The 16,892-nt window shown below is 40.6% G+C and overlaps 1 protein-coding gene across 2 annotated transcripts in view; it reads left to right on the plus strand.

Moving 5' to 3' along the window:
* The window catches only part of nlgn3a (neuroligin 3a), a 178,366-nt gene that overhangs the window by 146,317 nt on the left and 15,157 nt on the right, over nucleotides 1-16,892 (plus strand). For both annotated transcript variants that reach the window (XM_046849567.1, XM_046849568.1), the window contains one exon: nucleotides 12,925-13,714. In XM_046849567.1, coding sequence (XP_046705523.1) covers nucleotides 12,925-13,714 — 790 coding nt within the window. The remainder of the gene's footprint in view (nucleotides 1-12,924; nucleotides 13,715-16,892) is intronic.

Below are 16,892 nucleotides of genomic sequence, written 5' to 3' on the forward strand. Positions count from 1 at the left end.
ACACTTCCACAAAAGAGCACAGCTGCTTTAAAAAAGCCTGAATTTATCTTGATGCAATACAAGTAAATTTCTTTCTTCATGGTTCCATTTCAGACTTTACTGCATTCAAATGAGCAAAGGCAGTCGGGTACTATTTTCAGCCTCTGTTTACACAGCGCGTCTGTTTAAATTAGCGCAAGCATATGTGTTGTTCGACTGCGGGGCCTGTTATCGCACTGGCCAGGGTCTTGGAACTGGCCTTGGACAGAGCCATCCATGTGCCGCACTGACACGGCTGTCAAAGGACGCATGAAGAGAGACATCTGGCTCGTGTAATCAAACATTTACCTGTTAATGCTTGCTCAAACATGACCATCAAGTCAATATTGATGCGCTGTTCCCAAAATCAGCAAAAAAGAAAACAGACTCGAGGTCAAAAAGCTGTAGATTTCAAGCAATGTTCCAGAAGTTATTTTAACCATCAGCTGTTATTTCCTTCTGCTTCCATTCCCTTGCTTTCCTGTTTCAGTGTGTTTTTTGCACCAGTATTTGAAACTGCGAAGGTGCATAAGTGCTGTACAGACAGCATGAGCTGTGTTTTGTGCTTAATGAGGAGAGGGGGCGGAAAAGAGGAGAAGGGGTAGAGAGAGAGAGAGAAATATCTTAGAAATGGCCTTAAGGTACAGTATTTCTCTGCCTCTCATTGTGGAGGTGTAGGAGTTTGCCTGAAGATGTTTTAATCTATGTGTATTTGTGTGTGCATGTGTGTGTGTGCATGTGTGCCTGATTATTTTACTTTTTTTTTGCAGACTTTTACACTAGGTAAGCTGCATCTCTAAAACCTAATGAGATAAAAATCTTTGAAAAAGCTCAGAGGCAGAACTGTTCAAACCCTAGTGCCTTTTTTGCCTGTAATCAAACCTGAGATCTCACTACCCTGATGTCACTAGAAATTTGACTTAGAAGTGTACTCGTTCTCTCTTTCTCTCTCTCACTCTCTTTCGTCTTTTTTTTCCGCTTTCTCTATCTAAATCTTGCTCTCAGCATGCTAGAGCACCAGTGCTGGACGTTAGGTTCTTTGAAGACCCCCTAAGTGTCTGCTTCTGCTGATTTCTCCTCACAAATTTAACTGCCTTGTCCACACAAGCTCCTGGCAGCCGAAATTGTATCTCAGCCATCCAGGCTGGCTGTCAGAGTCGACATGGAGCCAGGAATAGACGTGATCTCTCCCTTCATATTTCATGGTCGAATTGCATGCACTTGTGTATGACTATAAATCTCCTTTAACATAAATTTGATTACAAATATTATGCCTTTCGTGCTTTTCAGAATATACCAAATTACCTCTTCCTCTCCGAGTGGTGGGGCTCTGTGATTCCAAAAATAGTGTACCCTTGGCTTCAGTCAGCTTTGCTCAGTGGGCGGTTGTTATTTTGTTGTTGGTGGTGGTGTTTTTCAAAATATCCTTCTCACGAACCCCATGTAAATGCAGCGAATCGTTTGTACTTGACGCACTGGAGTGAACCCATTTGGCTGCAAAGTGCATGGACGAGGAATCAGAAAAACACTTTAACGGGTGTTGAATCTAATGAGATTAGTGGAGAGGCTTACGCCGACATGGCACTGAGATAAACAGCGATAACACAATAATAACTCATTATTCCTCTCGTCTCTGAATCGACACAAGTTCCAGCTCACTGGTGTCTCGTAGGTTGTGTTGGGCGGTGCATGACTGTCTGGTTTTTCTTTTTTTTGTTTGTTTATTTGTTTTTTGTTTTTTTACAGTGCAGGGAGAAAATGAGATGTGAGTGATGTTTGCTAGTGCTGTGGTTGAGGAAAAAATGTGTTTCCCTAAGTCTTCTGTATGAAGGTCTAGAAGCTAGAAGGAGAGAGTGAGAGAGAAATAAATACAGGAAAAAGCCATTACAAGAGAGATATGCTGAAGTAGTATAGCCCATCCCAAGTACTTCATTCAGCTACGGCATGCCTATTGTTAACTGCAGGGATCATTTACATCACAACTGGTGGAAGATGATTTTCAGACATTTTTCACAAAAATTCTAGTACAATGTACAGGGTTAAACATGCAGGTTGGACTGGCCTAGGGCTGTAACGCTATGGTGGTGTTAGTATTTCGGAGACTTAGCATATCACAAATCACTCCTGCTATCACTCTTCTCCACCCACTCCACACTGCATGCACTCTTTTCTTCACTTCTCTAACACAGTCTCCATTACTTTGCACTGTTGACACCAGGTACCTGAACTCCTCCACCTTCACCACCTCTTCTCCCTGCAACCGCACCACTCCACTGCCCTCCCTCTCATTCACATACATGTACTTTGTTTTACCCCTACTGACTTTCACAAATTCACGAAATTATTCAATTTCAGTTATTGTCTTGCATTGTGTTAATGCCAACTGTTTCATGTCGAATGAATTGAAATATTTGCACATTCAGGCAGTAGTGTATCAAAAATCTATTGTATTGAGACACCAACTCAATATATATATATATATATATATATATATATATATATATATATATATATATATATATATATATATATATACAGTGAGGAAAATAAGTATTTGAACACCCTGCTATTTTGCAAGTTCTCCCACTTAGAAATCATGGAGGGGTCTGAAATTGTCATCATAGGTGCATGTCCACTGTGAGAGACATAATCTAAAAAAAAAAATCCAGAAATCACAATATATGATTTTTTAACTATTTATTTGTATGATACAGCTGCAAATAAGTATTTGAACACCTGTCTATCAGCTAGAATTCTGACCCTCAAAGACCTGTTAGTCTGCCTTTAAAATGTCCACCTCCACTACATTTATTATCCCTAAATTAGATGCACATGTTTGAGGTCGTTAGCTGCATAAAGACACCTGTCCACCCCATACAATCAGTAAGAATCCAACTACTTATTTTCCTTACTGTATATATATATATATATATATATATATATATATATATATATATATATATATATATATATAGGTCTAACAGTACAAGTACTTTCTGTTCAGGTACTTTCGGTTCAGGTAATTCTTTGGTACAATCCTTTTTAAATGCCGTACACAGTTAAAATCTGAGTTCCCTCAAGTTTGACTTGACTTAAGGGCATTTTTTTATTAGTGTTAAACTGTAGAACATACAACCCAGCCATTATGGATGCACAAGCCAGTGCACTCTTAGTGCCGGTCCCAAGCCCGGGTAAATGGGGAGGGTTGCGTTAGGAAGGGCATCCAGCGTAAAATATGTGCCAAATCAAATATGCGGATCACAAATGAGAATTTCATACCGGATCGGTCGAGGCCCGGGTTAACAACGACCGCCACAGGTATCGTTAGCCGACAGGGTACCGGTGGAAATTGGGCTACTGTTGGCCGAAGGAGGAGAAGGAGAGGAGGAAGACGTCTACAGAGACGGCAGGGAAAGGAGCAGTGTAGGAAAGTGGAGGTTCGGGTTGGTACTTTAAATGTTGGTACTATGACGGGTAAAGGGAGAGAGGTAGCTGATATGATGGAGAGAAGAAAGGTAGATATGCTGTGTGTTCAGGAGACCAAGTGGAAAGGGAGTAAGGCCAGGAACATTGGAGGTGGATTTAAACTGTTTTATCATGGTGTGGATGGAAAGAGAAATGGTGTAGGGGTGATTCTGAAGGAAGAGTACAGTAAGAGTGTAGTGGAGGTGAAGAGAGTTTCTGATAGGGTGATGATCGTGAAGGTGGAAGTTGAAGGATGATGATAAATGTCATCAGTGCCTATGCTCCACAAGTTGGCTGTGAGATGGAGGAGAAGGAAAGATTCTGGAGTGAATTAGATGAAGTGGTAGATGGTGTACCTAGGAAAGAACGATTGGTGATTGGGGCAGACTTTAATGGGCATGTAGGTGAAGGAACAGAGGTGATGAGGAGGTGATGGGTAGGTATGGTTTTAAGGAGAGGAATGTGGAAGGGCAGATGGTGGTAGATTTTGCTAAAAGGATGGAAATGGCAGTGGTGAACACTTATTTTAAGAAGAAGGAGGATCATAGGGTGACGATAAGAGTGGAGGAAGGTGCACACAGGTGGACTATGTGCTATGCAGGAGATGCAACCTGAAGGAGATTGGAGACTGTAAGGTGTTGGCAGGGGACAGTGTAGCTAGACAGCATCGGATGGTGGTCTGTAGGATGGTTTTGGAGGCGAAGAAGAAGAGGAGGAGAGTGAGGACTGAAAGAAGAATAAGATGGTGGAAACTGAAGGAGGAAGAGTGTAGTGAGGTTCAGGGAAGAGGTCAGACAGAGGCTCAGTGGTGTTAAGGAGGTGTTGGATGATTGGGCAACTACTGCAGGAGTGATGAGGGAGGCAGCTAGAAAAGTACTTGGTGTGACATCTGGAAATAGAAAGCAAGACAAGGAGACGTGGTGGTGGAATGAGGAAGTGCAGGAGAGCATAAGGAGAAAGAGGTTGGCAAAACAGAAGTGGGATAGACAGAGTGATGAGAAAAGTAGGCAGGAGTACAAGGAGATGCGGCAGCAGGTTAAGAGGGATGTGGCGAAAGCCAAGGAAAAGGCATATGAGGAGCTGTATGAGAGGTTGGACACTAAGGAAGGAGAAAAGGATTTATACCGATTGGCCAGGCAGAGGGACCGAGCTGGGAAGGATGTACTGCAAGTTAGAGCAGTAAAGGATGGAGAGGGAAATGTGTTGACTAGTGAGGAGAGTGTGTTGAGAAGGTGGAGGGAGTATTTTGAGCAGCTGATGAATGAGGAAAATCAGAGAGAGAAGGTTGGATGATGTGGAGTTGGTGAAGCAGGATGTAGATAGGATTAGTAAGGAGGAAGTGAGAGCAGCGATTAAGAGGATGAAGAGTGGAAAGTCGGTTGGACCAGATGACATACCGGTAGAAGCGTGAGATGTTTAGGAGAGATGGCAGTGGAGTTTTTGACCAGATTGTTTAACAGGATTTTGGAAGGTGAGAAGATGCCTGAGGAATGGAGAAGAAGTGTGCTGGTACCGATCTGTAAGCATAAAGGAGATGTGCAGTCTTGCAGTAACTACAGGGGAATTAAGTTGATCAGTCACACCATGAAGTTATGGGAAAGAGTAGTGGAAGCCAGGCTGAGAGAAGAGGTGACCATCTGTGAGCAACAGTATGGTTTCATGCCGAGGAAGAGCACCACAGATGCCTTATTTGCTTTGAGAATGTTGATGGAGAAGTATAGAGAAGGACAGAAGGAATTGCATTGTGTGTTTGTGGATTTAGAGAAGGCGACGACAGGGTGCCAAGAGAGGAGTTGTGGTATTGTATGAGGAAGTCAGGTGTGTCAGAGAAGTATGTGAGGGTGGTGCAGGACATGTATGAGGACAGTGTGACGGCAGTGAAGTGTGCAGTAGGTATGACGGACTGGTTCAGGGTGAAGGTTGGACTGCATCAGGGATCGGCCCTGAGCCCTTTCCTGTTTGCAGTGGTGATGGACAGGTTGACGGACGAGGTCAGACAGGAGTCTCCTGACTATGATGTTTGCGGATGATATTGTGATTTGTGGTGGGAGTAGGGAGCAGGTTGAGAAGAGCCTGGAGAGGTGGAGGTATGCGTTGGAGAGAAGGGGAATGAAACTCAGTAGGAGTAAGACAGAGTACATGTGTGTGAATGAGAGGGAGGGCAGTGGAGTGGTGCGGTTGCAGGAGAAGAGCTGGAGAAGGTGGAGGAGTTCAGGTACCTGGGGTCAACAGTGCAAAGTAATGGAGAGTGTGTTAGAGAAGTGAAGAAAAGAGTGCAGGCAGGGTGGAGTGGGTGGAGAAGAGTGACAGGAGTGATTTGTGATAGTAGGGTATCTGCAAAATGAAAGGGAAAGTTTATAGGACTGTGGTGAGACCTCAATGTTGTATGGATTAGAGACAGTGGCATTGAGTAAAAGACAGGAGGTGGAGCTGGAGGTAGCAGAGCTGAAGATGTTAAGGTTTTCGTTGGGAGTGACGAGGATGGATAAGATTAGAAATGAGTTTATTAGAGGGACAGCGCATGTTGGATGTTTTGGTGACAAGGTGAGGGAGACAAGATTGAGATGGTTTGGACATGTGCAGAGGAGGGACATGAATTATATTGGTAGAAGAATGCTGAGGATGGAGCCACCAGGTAGGAGGAAAAGAGGAAGGCCAAGGAGGAGGTTCATGGATGTGGTGAGGGAAGACATGCAGGTAGTTGGTGTAAATGAGGCAGATGTAGAGGACAGGGTGGTATGGAGACGGATGATCCGCTGTGGCGACCCCTAATGGGAGCAGCCGAAAGAAGAAGAAGAAGTTAAACTGTAGAACATACACAACAATGCCAGGGGTATAAAAAAAAAGAAATTAGAGTTAGCGCAGTGTCACTGTGGCTACTCACTCCGTATCAGAAATAGGATTTGTTTTGTCCATTAAAATGCAAAAGAATCCATAGGAAGTGGTAAGCGGCTAATGCTAGCACTATGGATTCTTTAGCATTTTATATCCACCTTCAAGAATTGGAGTGAATGAATGAAGGATGGAAGGAATAAAGAAATTTGTTGAAGTATTTTTATTTTAAACACATGCATACATCTACCCAAATAAGGTCTAACAAATGTAATTTTTCCATTTCTTTTATTTAAACTATTTAATTTGTGCTAATTTAATTGATTACACAATTTAATAAATATAATAAAAGTGTATTGCATTAATTTGATGTTATATATATATTTAACCAAGCAGGCATTTTATGTAAAATTGTTAAAAAAATATTGTTGATAATCACAAATGTTACTAATAATAATCTGTGTTCCTAAAAAAAGACAAAATTTTATGTTTTGCATTTATTTTCCCTATCTGTATCAAAATTCCCACAAACCGTGACTTAAAAACGTCGTACGTACCAAAAACTTGAATTTTGTGTACAGTTACACTCCTAATATAGATGCGTTTCTAATCATTATCAGTAGTAAAAGTTAGGTCATAGTAAAGTTTAATAAAGGATGAAAGGAGTGGCAGAATACACAGAGCATCTTAAAGAAAAAGCTAGGAAAAGAGGAGTTACAATAAAAGATAGGAGATGTGATTGAGGGAGCGGTGAGATAGACTTGAATTGGAAAGAGCAGTGATTGAACTGAAGGCATGTTGGAAGATTAGTACAGTACAGAGTAGAGGTCATGTGGCTGATGAGCACTTGAGAGTGTGTGCTATCGACTGTGGGGTGTCGTGCCGTGATTAGCGGAAGATATTGTGCTTGTCCTGTCTGAGAGACGCATCGATCCAGCAGGCCAGATTCTGTCGATTGGATCATTCTCAGCCATCCATCCTCCATGGTTGGTGAATAAAGCTTTATTTGTGCTGGATCTCTCACTCTTTCTCCCCAGCTTCAGGCTGCTGCTCTTCTTCACCCAGGTTTTGAGTTGTGTAAAAGAGTTCTAATGCATTATTTACCTTTAGAATAGCTGCGAGAACATGCAAAACTCCACACAGATAGTAAGCAGAGTTAGGAATTGAACCCTGGGCATCATGGCTGTGAGTCACCAACACTACCTGCTGTGCCACCAGATGCTCACATGTTATTAAGTTGCACCCTTTGGCAGGAACTTTGTGTTACCATGGCAGACAGGTTTTTATAGATCTTGCTTCAGGTCATTACCATCTACACCAAGAAAACATACATTTCTGTTCCCAGGAAGTGACATCCAGGAATAATGACTGCATGTAAGAAAGACTGGCTGTTTGGACTGTAACACACATACAATATACTTACCAACCACTTAAGGTTGTTGGGCCTGTAAATGCAATTATTTAATCAACCAGTTATGTGCCAAAGCACATATATGTTTTTCCAGTCATCCACTGTCCAGTATTGGTGGGCCTTCGGCCACTGTAGCCTGTTTTTGGATTACAGAATTAGAACCCCATGCGGTCTTAGATTATTGTAGCCCATCTCATTCAAGGTTTGATAGTTGTGCTTAGTGATATATTTTCTGCCCACCATGGTCGTAGAGAGTTATTCATTTAGTTATAATTATTCATTTAGATGTGAGTTTCTGATCTGCATTGTTTTATGCATTACTCTGCTGCTATGTGACTGGCAGATAGAATAATTGCATGAATGAAGAAGTGTTTCAGTGTTCCTATTAAAGTGGCCAAAGAGAATTTCTACTGACATTTTTTAAAGTAAATAAAAGAACAATTATTTTAGTTAAATGAAAATTCAAGATAAAATAGCTCAAGTGAATCACTTTGATGACGACAACTTCCCTTATTCATATGTAAAGATGCAGTACAGAGCATTGGGCAAAATGCATTCAGAAGTGTGATTCAGCAGTGCAGTGACCCAGCTGACGGCATCTCATGTCATATTTGATTGTTTTTTATCCAGTACACTGGCGTGGTAAAACAGCATCAGGCATTATAATCCCCTAGCTCATTTCACAGGGTGAGGGGAAGCCTAGTGTGTAATATTCTATTATAACTCATGGGACTTGTGTTGCTTGATAAATTAGGAGGAGAGTAATGTGTGGGGTGGGGGTGCACTTTTTGCCCTTTGAGATTGCAAAGGAATTGATCTACAGCTATTCAACAGTCTAATCTATAGGTAGGACATGTGTGGCATTCCAGAAATAATGCCTAACCCTGGAGACAATTTGCTGCATAATGGGAATTTCTGTGCTGCTGTCTCAAAAACAGGGGGAGGGATGAACATAACACCCCAGCAGGTAGCTCCTTAACTGCACCTTAGTTTTGACCATATATGTCGTAACTATGGACACAGGTATCTATGTCAAAGGTAGGAGCCAAGACAAAGACTTCCTTACTTGGCCTCTTAGAAAAAAAAAAAGTGGAGCTGTTGCCAAAGCCTTGCAAAAACAGTAAAAACAGGCGATGAGGAGAGTCTGGATTGTATGAGCGAAAAAGATAAAAGCCCTGATGATAATGGCACATTGGACAGAACAAGAGATGATCCCGCTGTGGGATCCCAGTCCTCCATGGCAATCAGAGAGACTTGAGGGAATTCACATCCACACTGGGAAGACGGCTCAGAGGAACACTCCCAAAGTGCTGTGAAGTTAAAATGCCATAATCAGTAGTGAGTGCAAAAGTGCCAGTGTGTGAAGCAGCCAGTGGACACTGGAGAAAAGCTTATGAAGACAGGAGCTCCTGATGCTTCTCTGAGATGAGGGGTTTGCTGTCAATGCTGCTTTTTGCTCAATTTGACCTTACATTTAGGGAAAAAAACTATTCGCTCCTTGTCAGTATGGTGGTATTTCCATGGTATATATATTTCAGGGTATATCTTTACTGTCTATATATTGGTGATTCTTGTACCTCTAATTAGCTTTGAAGATAAGATAAGATATGCCTTTAAAATAAAAGTACTATAAAATTACATTTCATGCATACTAAATGCCTTACTAAATAAAAGATATTCAACAGGTACATCCTGGGTTCTGAGGGTACCATTCCAGCATCAAGGAGAGGTATCTTTTTGTTACCTGTATTAAGAGTGTATGCTGCTGCTCTGTATTATTCTGCAGGAAATAGTGGTGAAATAATATATTGCAAAAAGAATATTGTAAAAAGATTAGTGCTTGCTTTTGCACCCCGATCAGTGATTCTAAGTGTGTTCATCAGAATGCTCTCGGTTGATGTGTTGCAGTGCATTGCCCACATGTTATGTGATGTGATGTGATGATACACATGGTGCAAGGTCACTGGTTTGTATCTGTTGTGAAATATCTGTCATCAACCAATCACAACATCTGCTATGCAGCCGGTTAACTAGTGTCTTGAGAGGAGGAGGCAAGCGGTCGAGGTCGACAAAGCCCAGGCATGCAGCAGCATTTTAGCTGGGCCAAATGAGTGATTACCTCCCAGCTCCAGTCATAATTCACCATGACCTCAATCTGCCAGCAAAGCCACTCGCTGATGGATAGGCCTGCAGGTTTATGCGCTCAGCACCCATGTCAAACAGAGCCTCAAGGCCCCTCTATTTGGATCTTATACAATGCAAACATAATAACACAATCCTAAGTGTTCATTATGACACCTAATTTGGATTTTTTCATATTCAATAGATACTCTTGTGAGCACATTTTTTACAATGCATTCACCTAAAAAGTATATCATGATCATTAATGTCAGTGGGGGCCAATATAACAGTATGAAAGTTCTAGCTGGAAAGTTTTATTTTAGAAATACACTACAAAAATATCTGACAGCATCATTCCCCAACCACAAAGCTTTAATTTTACCATAAACAGCTCTGAATAGACAGGTCTGGAATAGGTTTGTTAATGTACACAAGTACAGTGGTATCTTCTTGCCTTGTTCTTATTTCTACATAGCCTACTGTATGGAAATCAGCATATTTTATTAATAGAAGGGTAGTTCCTGAAATCTTCCGCTCATTTTTATTCATCAGGGAAAATGTAAAAAAAAATCTTTATATTTTTTGAGTATAAAAGTGAACTATTGTTTAGTTTATGTTTACAAAGTTAACAAATAATATTCAGTTGCGGGTCTGTTTTTTATTTATCTGTTTACTATCTATCTATCTATCTATCTATCTATCTATCTATCTATCTATCTATCTATCTATCTATCTATCTATCTATCTATCTAAGTAATGTCAAATCTAATTAGAAACTAATCAAATTATAGAAAAACATGTTATTGTACATACAGTATTTAACCAATGTGCCTATTTCTTAATAGTTTTATAACAAAATGGGGGGACATCCATTTACAGACACAGTTTTGAGTCTGTCTCACTACAGCCCTCTGATCTGATGTCATGTTAATGCGTTGTCAATAAAAATTAAGAAAATAATAATTATCATAAACAATAAACCTTCTAAATGAGGGGAAATCATATATGGTTCAGTTTTGATGAAATATTTGATTAAATATTTTTAACATGGGTATTTCAATTTCTATTGTGTTTCATGTACTGTATATATAGAACATTTCTTTAGTTTGTCCCAAAAAATAATCTGTAGCACTCTAAACTTATATTTTTTTTCTTTTAGAGGTTGTTCCATTAAGTATTTCTTAAGGTACTGCCAAATACTTAACTATCATACATTTATTATTTAGTTATAGGATAATAAGATTTAAGTTTTTAAAAGCAAAGTGTAAGCACAAGGATAATTTTGTATTGATAAAGAGCTGGGCACATAATTAAAAGCACAAAGTGCTTTATGTGCAGGGCAATTTCTCAATCAGCAAGTAATTTGTATGTGCTGTACTTTGGCGAGGTGACCCTTACCTGGAATAATTACTTCAATCAATCAGTGAGTCACCGAGGCAGTGTTGATGCTCCTCCATAGCAGAAACAGACATGGTTACACAGGGGACAGGAATGTAGCTGGCAATAGAGTAAGTCAAATATGGCTGCTACTGCCTCTGGCCATTTGGCTAGTCAAGGGATGCAGGTAAGGGACTGAGAATAATGCCTAAGGTAGTTTCTTTTTTCTTGGAGGCAGGTAAAGGGTTGAGGGTTTGGCAGTTGTGTGCAAGATACTGCAATCAAAGGTTTAACATTCCCATGATGTTTCACAGGGCTTCCAGCAGAACACAAGAAACAGAGGGATATTCGGTCAGTCTATAAGAGTGAGGGCAGGGACAGATTTGCCACTTTCTTGGCCCCAAGGTGGCCATCTTTTATCTTGCACATACTGTGCTAATGCTTCAGAGAGCTCGACCATATCCTTGACATCTGCTCAGCTCACTCGGGGAGTATGGCCTCTGTCCTGCCCAGAGCTTCAGTTATGGAGCTTCTCCAAGAAGCAAAGTGCCCCACAACCCACTTTTTCACAAGTGTATTCTCATAGCTTTATGCTTGCGCACACAAACACTCATACTCATACTCAGTCTCTGATCCAACCTGTATTGTCTTTTAGGAGTGTTCGCAGCATTGTAGAGAAGGTAAAATGCAGCATGGATTTTTTCCAGTTCTCCTCAGCTCAGGGAATTTGGTACAAAAACAAAACTTCATTAAAAGTGTACACTGTACAAACCAAGCAGTGTTTGCACTGGTCTTTTCTTTCTCCACCATTTGACTCGTAAAACGTTATCTCACTGCAAATGAGGAGGCCTAAGTGGTTGGCAAACATTGTCGGTGTGCGCTGGGGCAGTGTGGCGCATGCAGGTCTTCAGATCAATTGTGCAATCAGGTAGGAGATTGCCCTGAGGAGGCTGAGCCAGTAATCCTTTAAGAGACTAAACTGAAAAAAGTGCATTGCTGCAGCAAAAGTGCACCTTCTTTCAGAACTATTTTAGGCAGCAAAATGTGTGCAAGCGCATATCTTTTGATCATTTCCACAGCGTACAAGAGCCGTTGTACTGTAGTAATACAGGCGTATGTGCATATTCTCCTCTGTATTTATAGCCACCCAATATCAGTGCATGTGTAGGCAAACTGCTTTGGCTCCGTCTGCTGCGGAACTATCATTGTGGAAGAGTGGTTCGTAGTACTACTGAGCAGCCCACTGCTAAAGGGAATTGACCCGCCAAAAGAATTGGTACATACAATAGAAAGCCATGCCGTTCTGTACCTACACAAAAAGCTAATGCTGCATTGCTTTAGCAAGGGGGGTGGGGGGGTGGGGGGGGGGGTTGCATGCTGTGATGGATTTTCACAAGCAGAAGCTTTGTGTGTTACCCACAAAAGAACTCTAGCCCACCACCCCTTTCCACCTGAGAAATTCCTGGTAGCATATAGAAACTTACCAAATGTTCCGTTTTAGCATTGCCATCTGTCCATGTGTTTGTTAAAAGATTATATTTAATCATGCTCCACTGTCTATGTAGAATTGCCAAAGGACAGGAGGATTAGCTTTAGACAGAAAATGAAAGTAGAAAAGTTCACTGTTATAGGATACTGTTACTGGTTATTAAGGGATGTTGTTACAATCAGTCTTTGCTCAAAGTATTATTGTTTTGCAGGTCTGTTTCATCGTGCCATCATTCAGAGCGGCTCGGCGCTATCCAGCTGGGCTGTCAACTACCAGCCTGTGAAATATACACGTCTGCTCGCAGAGAAGGTGGGCTGTAATGTGCTAGACACCATGGACATGGTGCACTGCCTGCGGAAGAAGAACGCTCGTGAGCTAGTGGAGCAGGACATCCAGCCTGCACGCTACCATGTGGCCTTTGGGCCAGTGATTGATGGTGATGTGATCCCAGATGACCCAGAGATCCTTATGGAGCAGGGAGAGTTTCTCAATTACGATATTATGCTGGGCGTGAACCAGGGTGAGGGCCTGCGCTTTGTGGAAAATGTTGTGGACTCTGAAGACGGCGTCTCAGGCAATGACTTCGACTTCTCTGTCTCTGACTTTGTGGACAGCCTATATGGTTACCCAGAGGGGAAGGACACTCTGAGGGAGACTATCAAGTTTATGTACACGGACTGGGCTGACCGAGACAACCCAGAGACCCGCCGTAAGACGCTTGTCGCTCTCTTTACTGACCATCAGTGGGTAGAACCATCAGTGGTGACAGCTGACCTGCACGCTCGCTATGGCTCTCCCACCTATTTCTATGCCTTCTATCACCACTGCCAGAGTTTGATGAAACCCGCCTGGTCAGACGCAGCACATGGAGACGAAGTACCATATGTTTTTGGTATCCCCATGATCGGGCCTACTGACCTATTCCCTTGCAACTTCTCCAAGAATGATGTCATGCTCAGTGCTGTGGTTATGACCTACTGGACTAACTTTGCCAAGACTGGGTGAGTGCTGCTGTTTAGTAAATTATTCTACGGAACAGTATACAGAGCTCAGCTTGAGGCTGTTGGTGTTGTTGGATACATACAGTACATCATGAAGGTCATACAAAAAGAATGTAAGCACCAGTAAAAATAAGAAAAAAGCACAACTCACAAAATACATTTTAGATCATGTGTAGGAATATGTACATAAAATTGAAACAAGGAGTGAAAAGAGAAAACTATCCAGAAACCGAATGACATTCTGGCTCGTGGCAGTATCGATCAGCTCAGCTCTCTGCAGTCGATCACTAGCTCCCCAGCTGACTTGACTTTTTTTCTCCTCTTCCTCAGCTCAGTTTTGCCCAGAGCAAAAGCATTATGGATTTGTATGAGCAGACCTTGTAATCAGGTCTAACAAAACAAATGTAATTTGATGACCACTGTTGCTAGTAAAAACATTGATCGCTCATGCCTCTGGATGCATAAATTTTTGCTGTTTTGCCATTCTTAACAAAATGGCATTGCCTGACATTTATAAATCATTCTCCAAATGATGAGAATACACAAAAAAGGTGAAGTGGAAAATAAGATAGAGTATAAGACTTTTAGTTGGATTGCAAAAAATAAAAAAAATAAAAAAATAAAAACTGCAAAATACTCTGAAAAGCCTCCAGACAAACATCTGTCTGGGCAAAGTCACACAGCTTAAGGGCACTCCACATTTCTTATTTTAATTTCAGATTCTGGCCACAAGAGTACCATCGTGAACAACATATTTTATGAGAGCGTATTGCATGGAACACACTAGACAGAAGTAATCTTCCACAACTATTCAGGAAAAAAACTGTAAATGAAATTTTTGCTGTCTTCCTATTGAATATTTCGAACATTATATAGCACTATCTTGCAATTCCTCTGTGACACATAGTCCTTAAAAGCCTGACTAAACTTGAATAATCCTGGCCTGGTGACCCCATGGGTTATCTTGTTTCCATGACATTATTTTAAGTTATGTGTGGAATATTAGAAGGCAGCCAAGCTTAGAAAATACTACAGATTCAAATTTTGAGAAGCTCAAATCTTAGATCTGAAAGGAGCTTATAATGACCTCTAACTCAACTTGCCCACTGACCATCCTGCACTCATCACACACAAGTGGCGCAGTTGAATTTGCCTCCAACAAAATATGCCACTATCAAAAGATCTGTTAATGCCAGCTGTTTATTAATAAGCTGACCGAGATTCTACCACTGCGATATATCTGATAAATGTGAAATACATTAGTTTCTTTATTTAAACCTGTGCGACTGCACGTTAACAGCATGTATCATTCCCCAAACTGAAAATTCCACTTTTTTGCTTACAGGCGTCTTGAGTCATTTCAGTAGTAAAAGGGCATGAAAATTCCCATTTGGAAAAGAAGACATCATATTTTACAGACAAATCAGGATTGAAAAAAAGATAGATGCAGATAGATGCACTATATGCTAGTCACTTATCCTAATGGAATCTTGATATAAGAACCAAATTTATTAAATTTATGTACATGATTGATTGGAAATAGGGAGTAGACTATTTCCTCTACACTGAATCAGCCATGCAGGGATTGTTTTTTTATCCCATGTCTCTTGAAATCTTTTTGCCCTTTTTCTTACCACACCTTTAGCTTTATGATAGAAAAAACTCCCCAGAAAAACACTGTTTTTAAATTGAAATATTTACTATTGTATTCCCTCCAGCTGTTTTTGCGCTATTTTACACCATCATTTCTTTCTTTTTTTTAATAGCTTTTGCCTACAGTAAAACACCGCCCATGCTGTTCTGTGCAGGCATAGTGGGTTAGATGAAAACTGTTTTTCTGGGTTTTCTTTTATCATTTGCCTGTCATTTCACAGAGTGCATTTTTTGTTTTTGTTTGTTTTGTTATTTTTTAATAGTCTGAAACTCCAGATTAAACTTTGTGAAATGACTGGTGATCTGTGATATTGCTTATGTGCAGAGAATGCAAACTCGTCCCTTTATGCATCAGTTCACATTAAATATTGTCAATCAGGTTACACTGTCAAAACAGCAGTGGCAATTATACTTCTACTAATCGTTTACACATAATTAGCACCTCAACGTTAATCTTTTCATCACCGGGCACCAGCCTTGTGTTGTTATTTATTCATTTAAGCAAAGTATCGAACTCTGAGTGCATTTTTGCTTGGCTGAAAATTCAATTAGAAGCGCCTTCACTTAACACTGTAATATACATCTTCTACCTTGTCTTATTTTGGTTTAAAACACATCTTTCACATGATGTAAAGCTTGATATAAGGTTGGTAATATAAAAAAAAAAAATCAAGACTCTGCTGCATCTTAATGAGGGAATTTTTTGCAAGCCAGTGCACTCAGACAAAGAGGAGAACACACTCAAACGTCAGCTGACCCTATTACACAAGGCCAACCTGTTCTTTCCCAGGATTGGAGCTAATTACATCCTACATCTTCTGGCTTTGTCTCAGCTGAGACCACTGCCAGGCCCACTGTGGTTTAAAAGGACTCATGTATGGTCTGTGTAACTGCAACGTTCTTGGATGTCAATACCTTCTTAGTTAAGCCCAGCTACTGATAGTCCAGTTACAGACAATATGCTAATTAGCTTAGGCTAAGATAACAAAGTGGCTGGTTACAGAGTACTTTATTAATCTGAGAGCTATATTGTAACAACAATGCAATGATATAATTATAGCTTTTTTATTAAAACGTATGTGGTGTTCTACAGTACATTAACATCCTGAACTAATTGGATACTGTATTACTGACACTGATATTTTTCCTATTGTATAAGTGCACTTGTGAGTATGTGTGTGTGTTGGGGGGTCTCTGGAGATTGTGAGGAACTACCTGCTAATGGACAAAAGTTATAAAACACTATGGATGCATGGGTACATGATTTTTGGTACTCGCCAAAACTCGCCAAAAAACTAATTTTAAAGTATCAATATCAGTTTTGGCAAGTACCAAAAATCACAATTGAAGGTACCAAAAAGTGAATTTTCATCATGCATCTTCAACACATCTTCAGAAACATAGGCTGCTGGTCTTCATCTAACAGTGATTTTAAATTCATGAGTTGGCTTGGATCGAGTAGGTATGCAGTGAAAAAGAGTAGGATTTAATTAACTTTGGGAAATTGCTTATGTAAAGTAGTTAG

This window comes from Silurus meridionalis, chromosome 5 (genome assembly GCF_014805685.1).
Source record: "Silurus meridionalis isolate SWU-2019-XX chromosome 5, ASM1480568v1, whole genome shotgun sequence".
Taxonomy (NCBI): Eukaryota; Metazoa; Chordata; class Actinopteri; order Siluriformes; family Siluridae; genus Silurus; species Silurus meridionalis.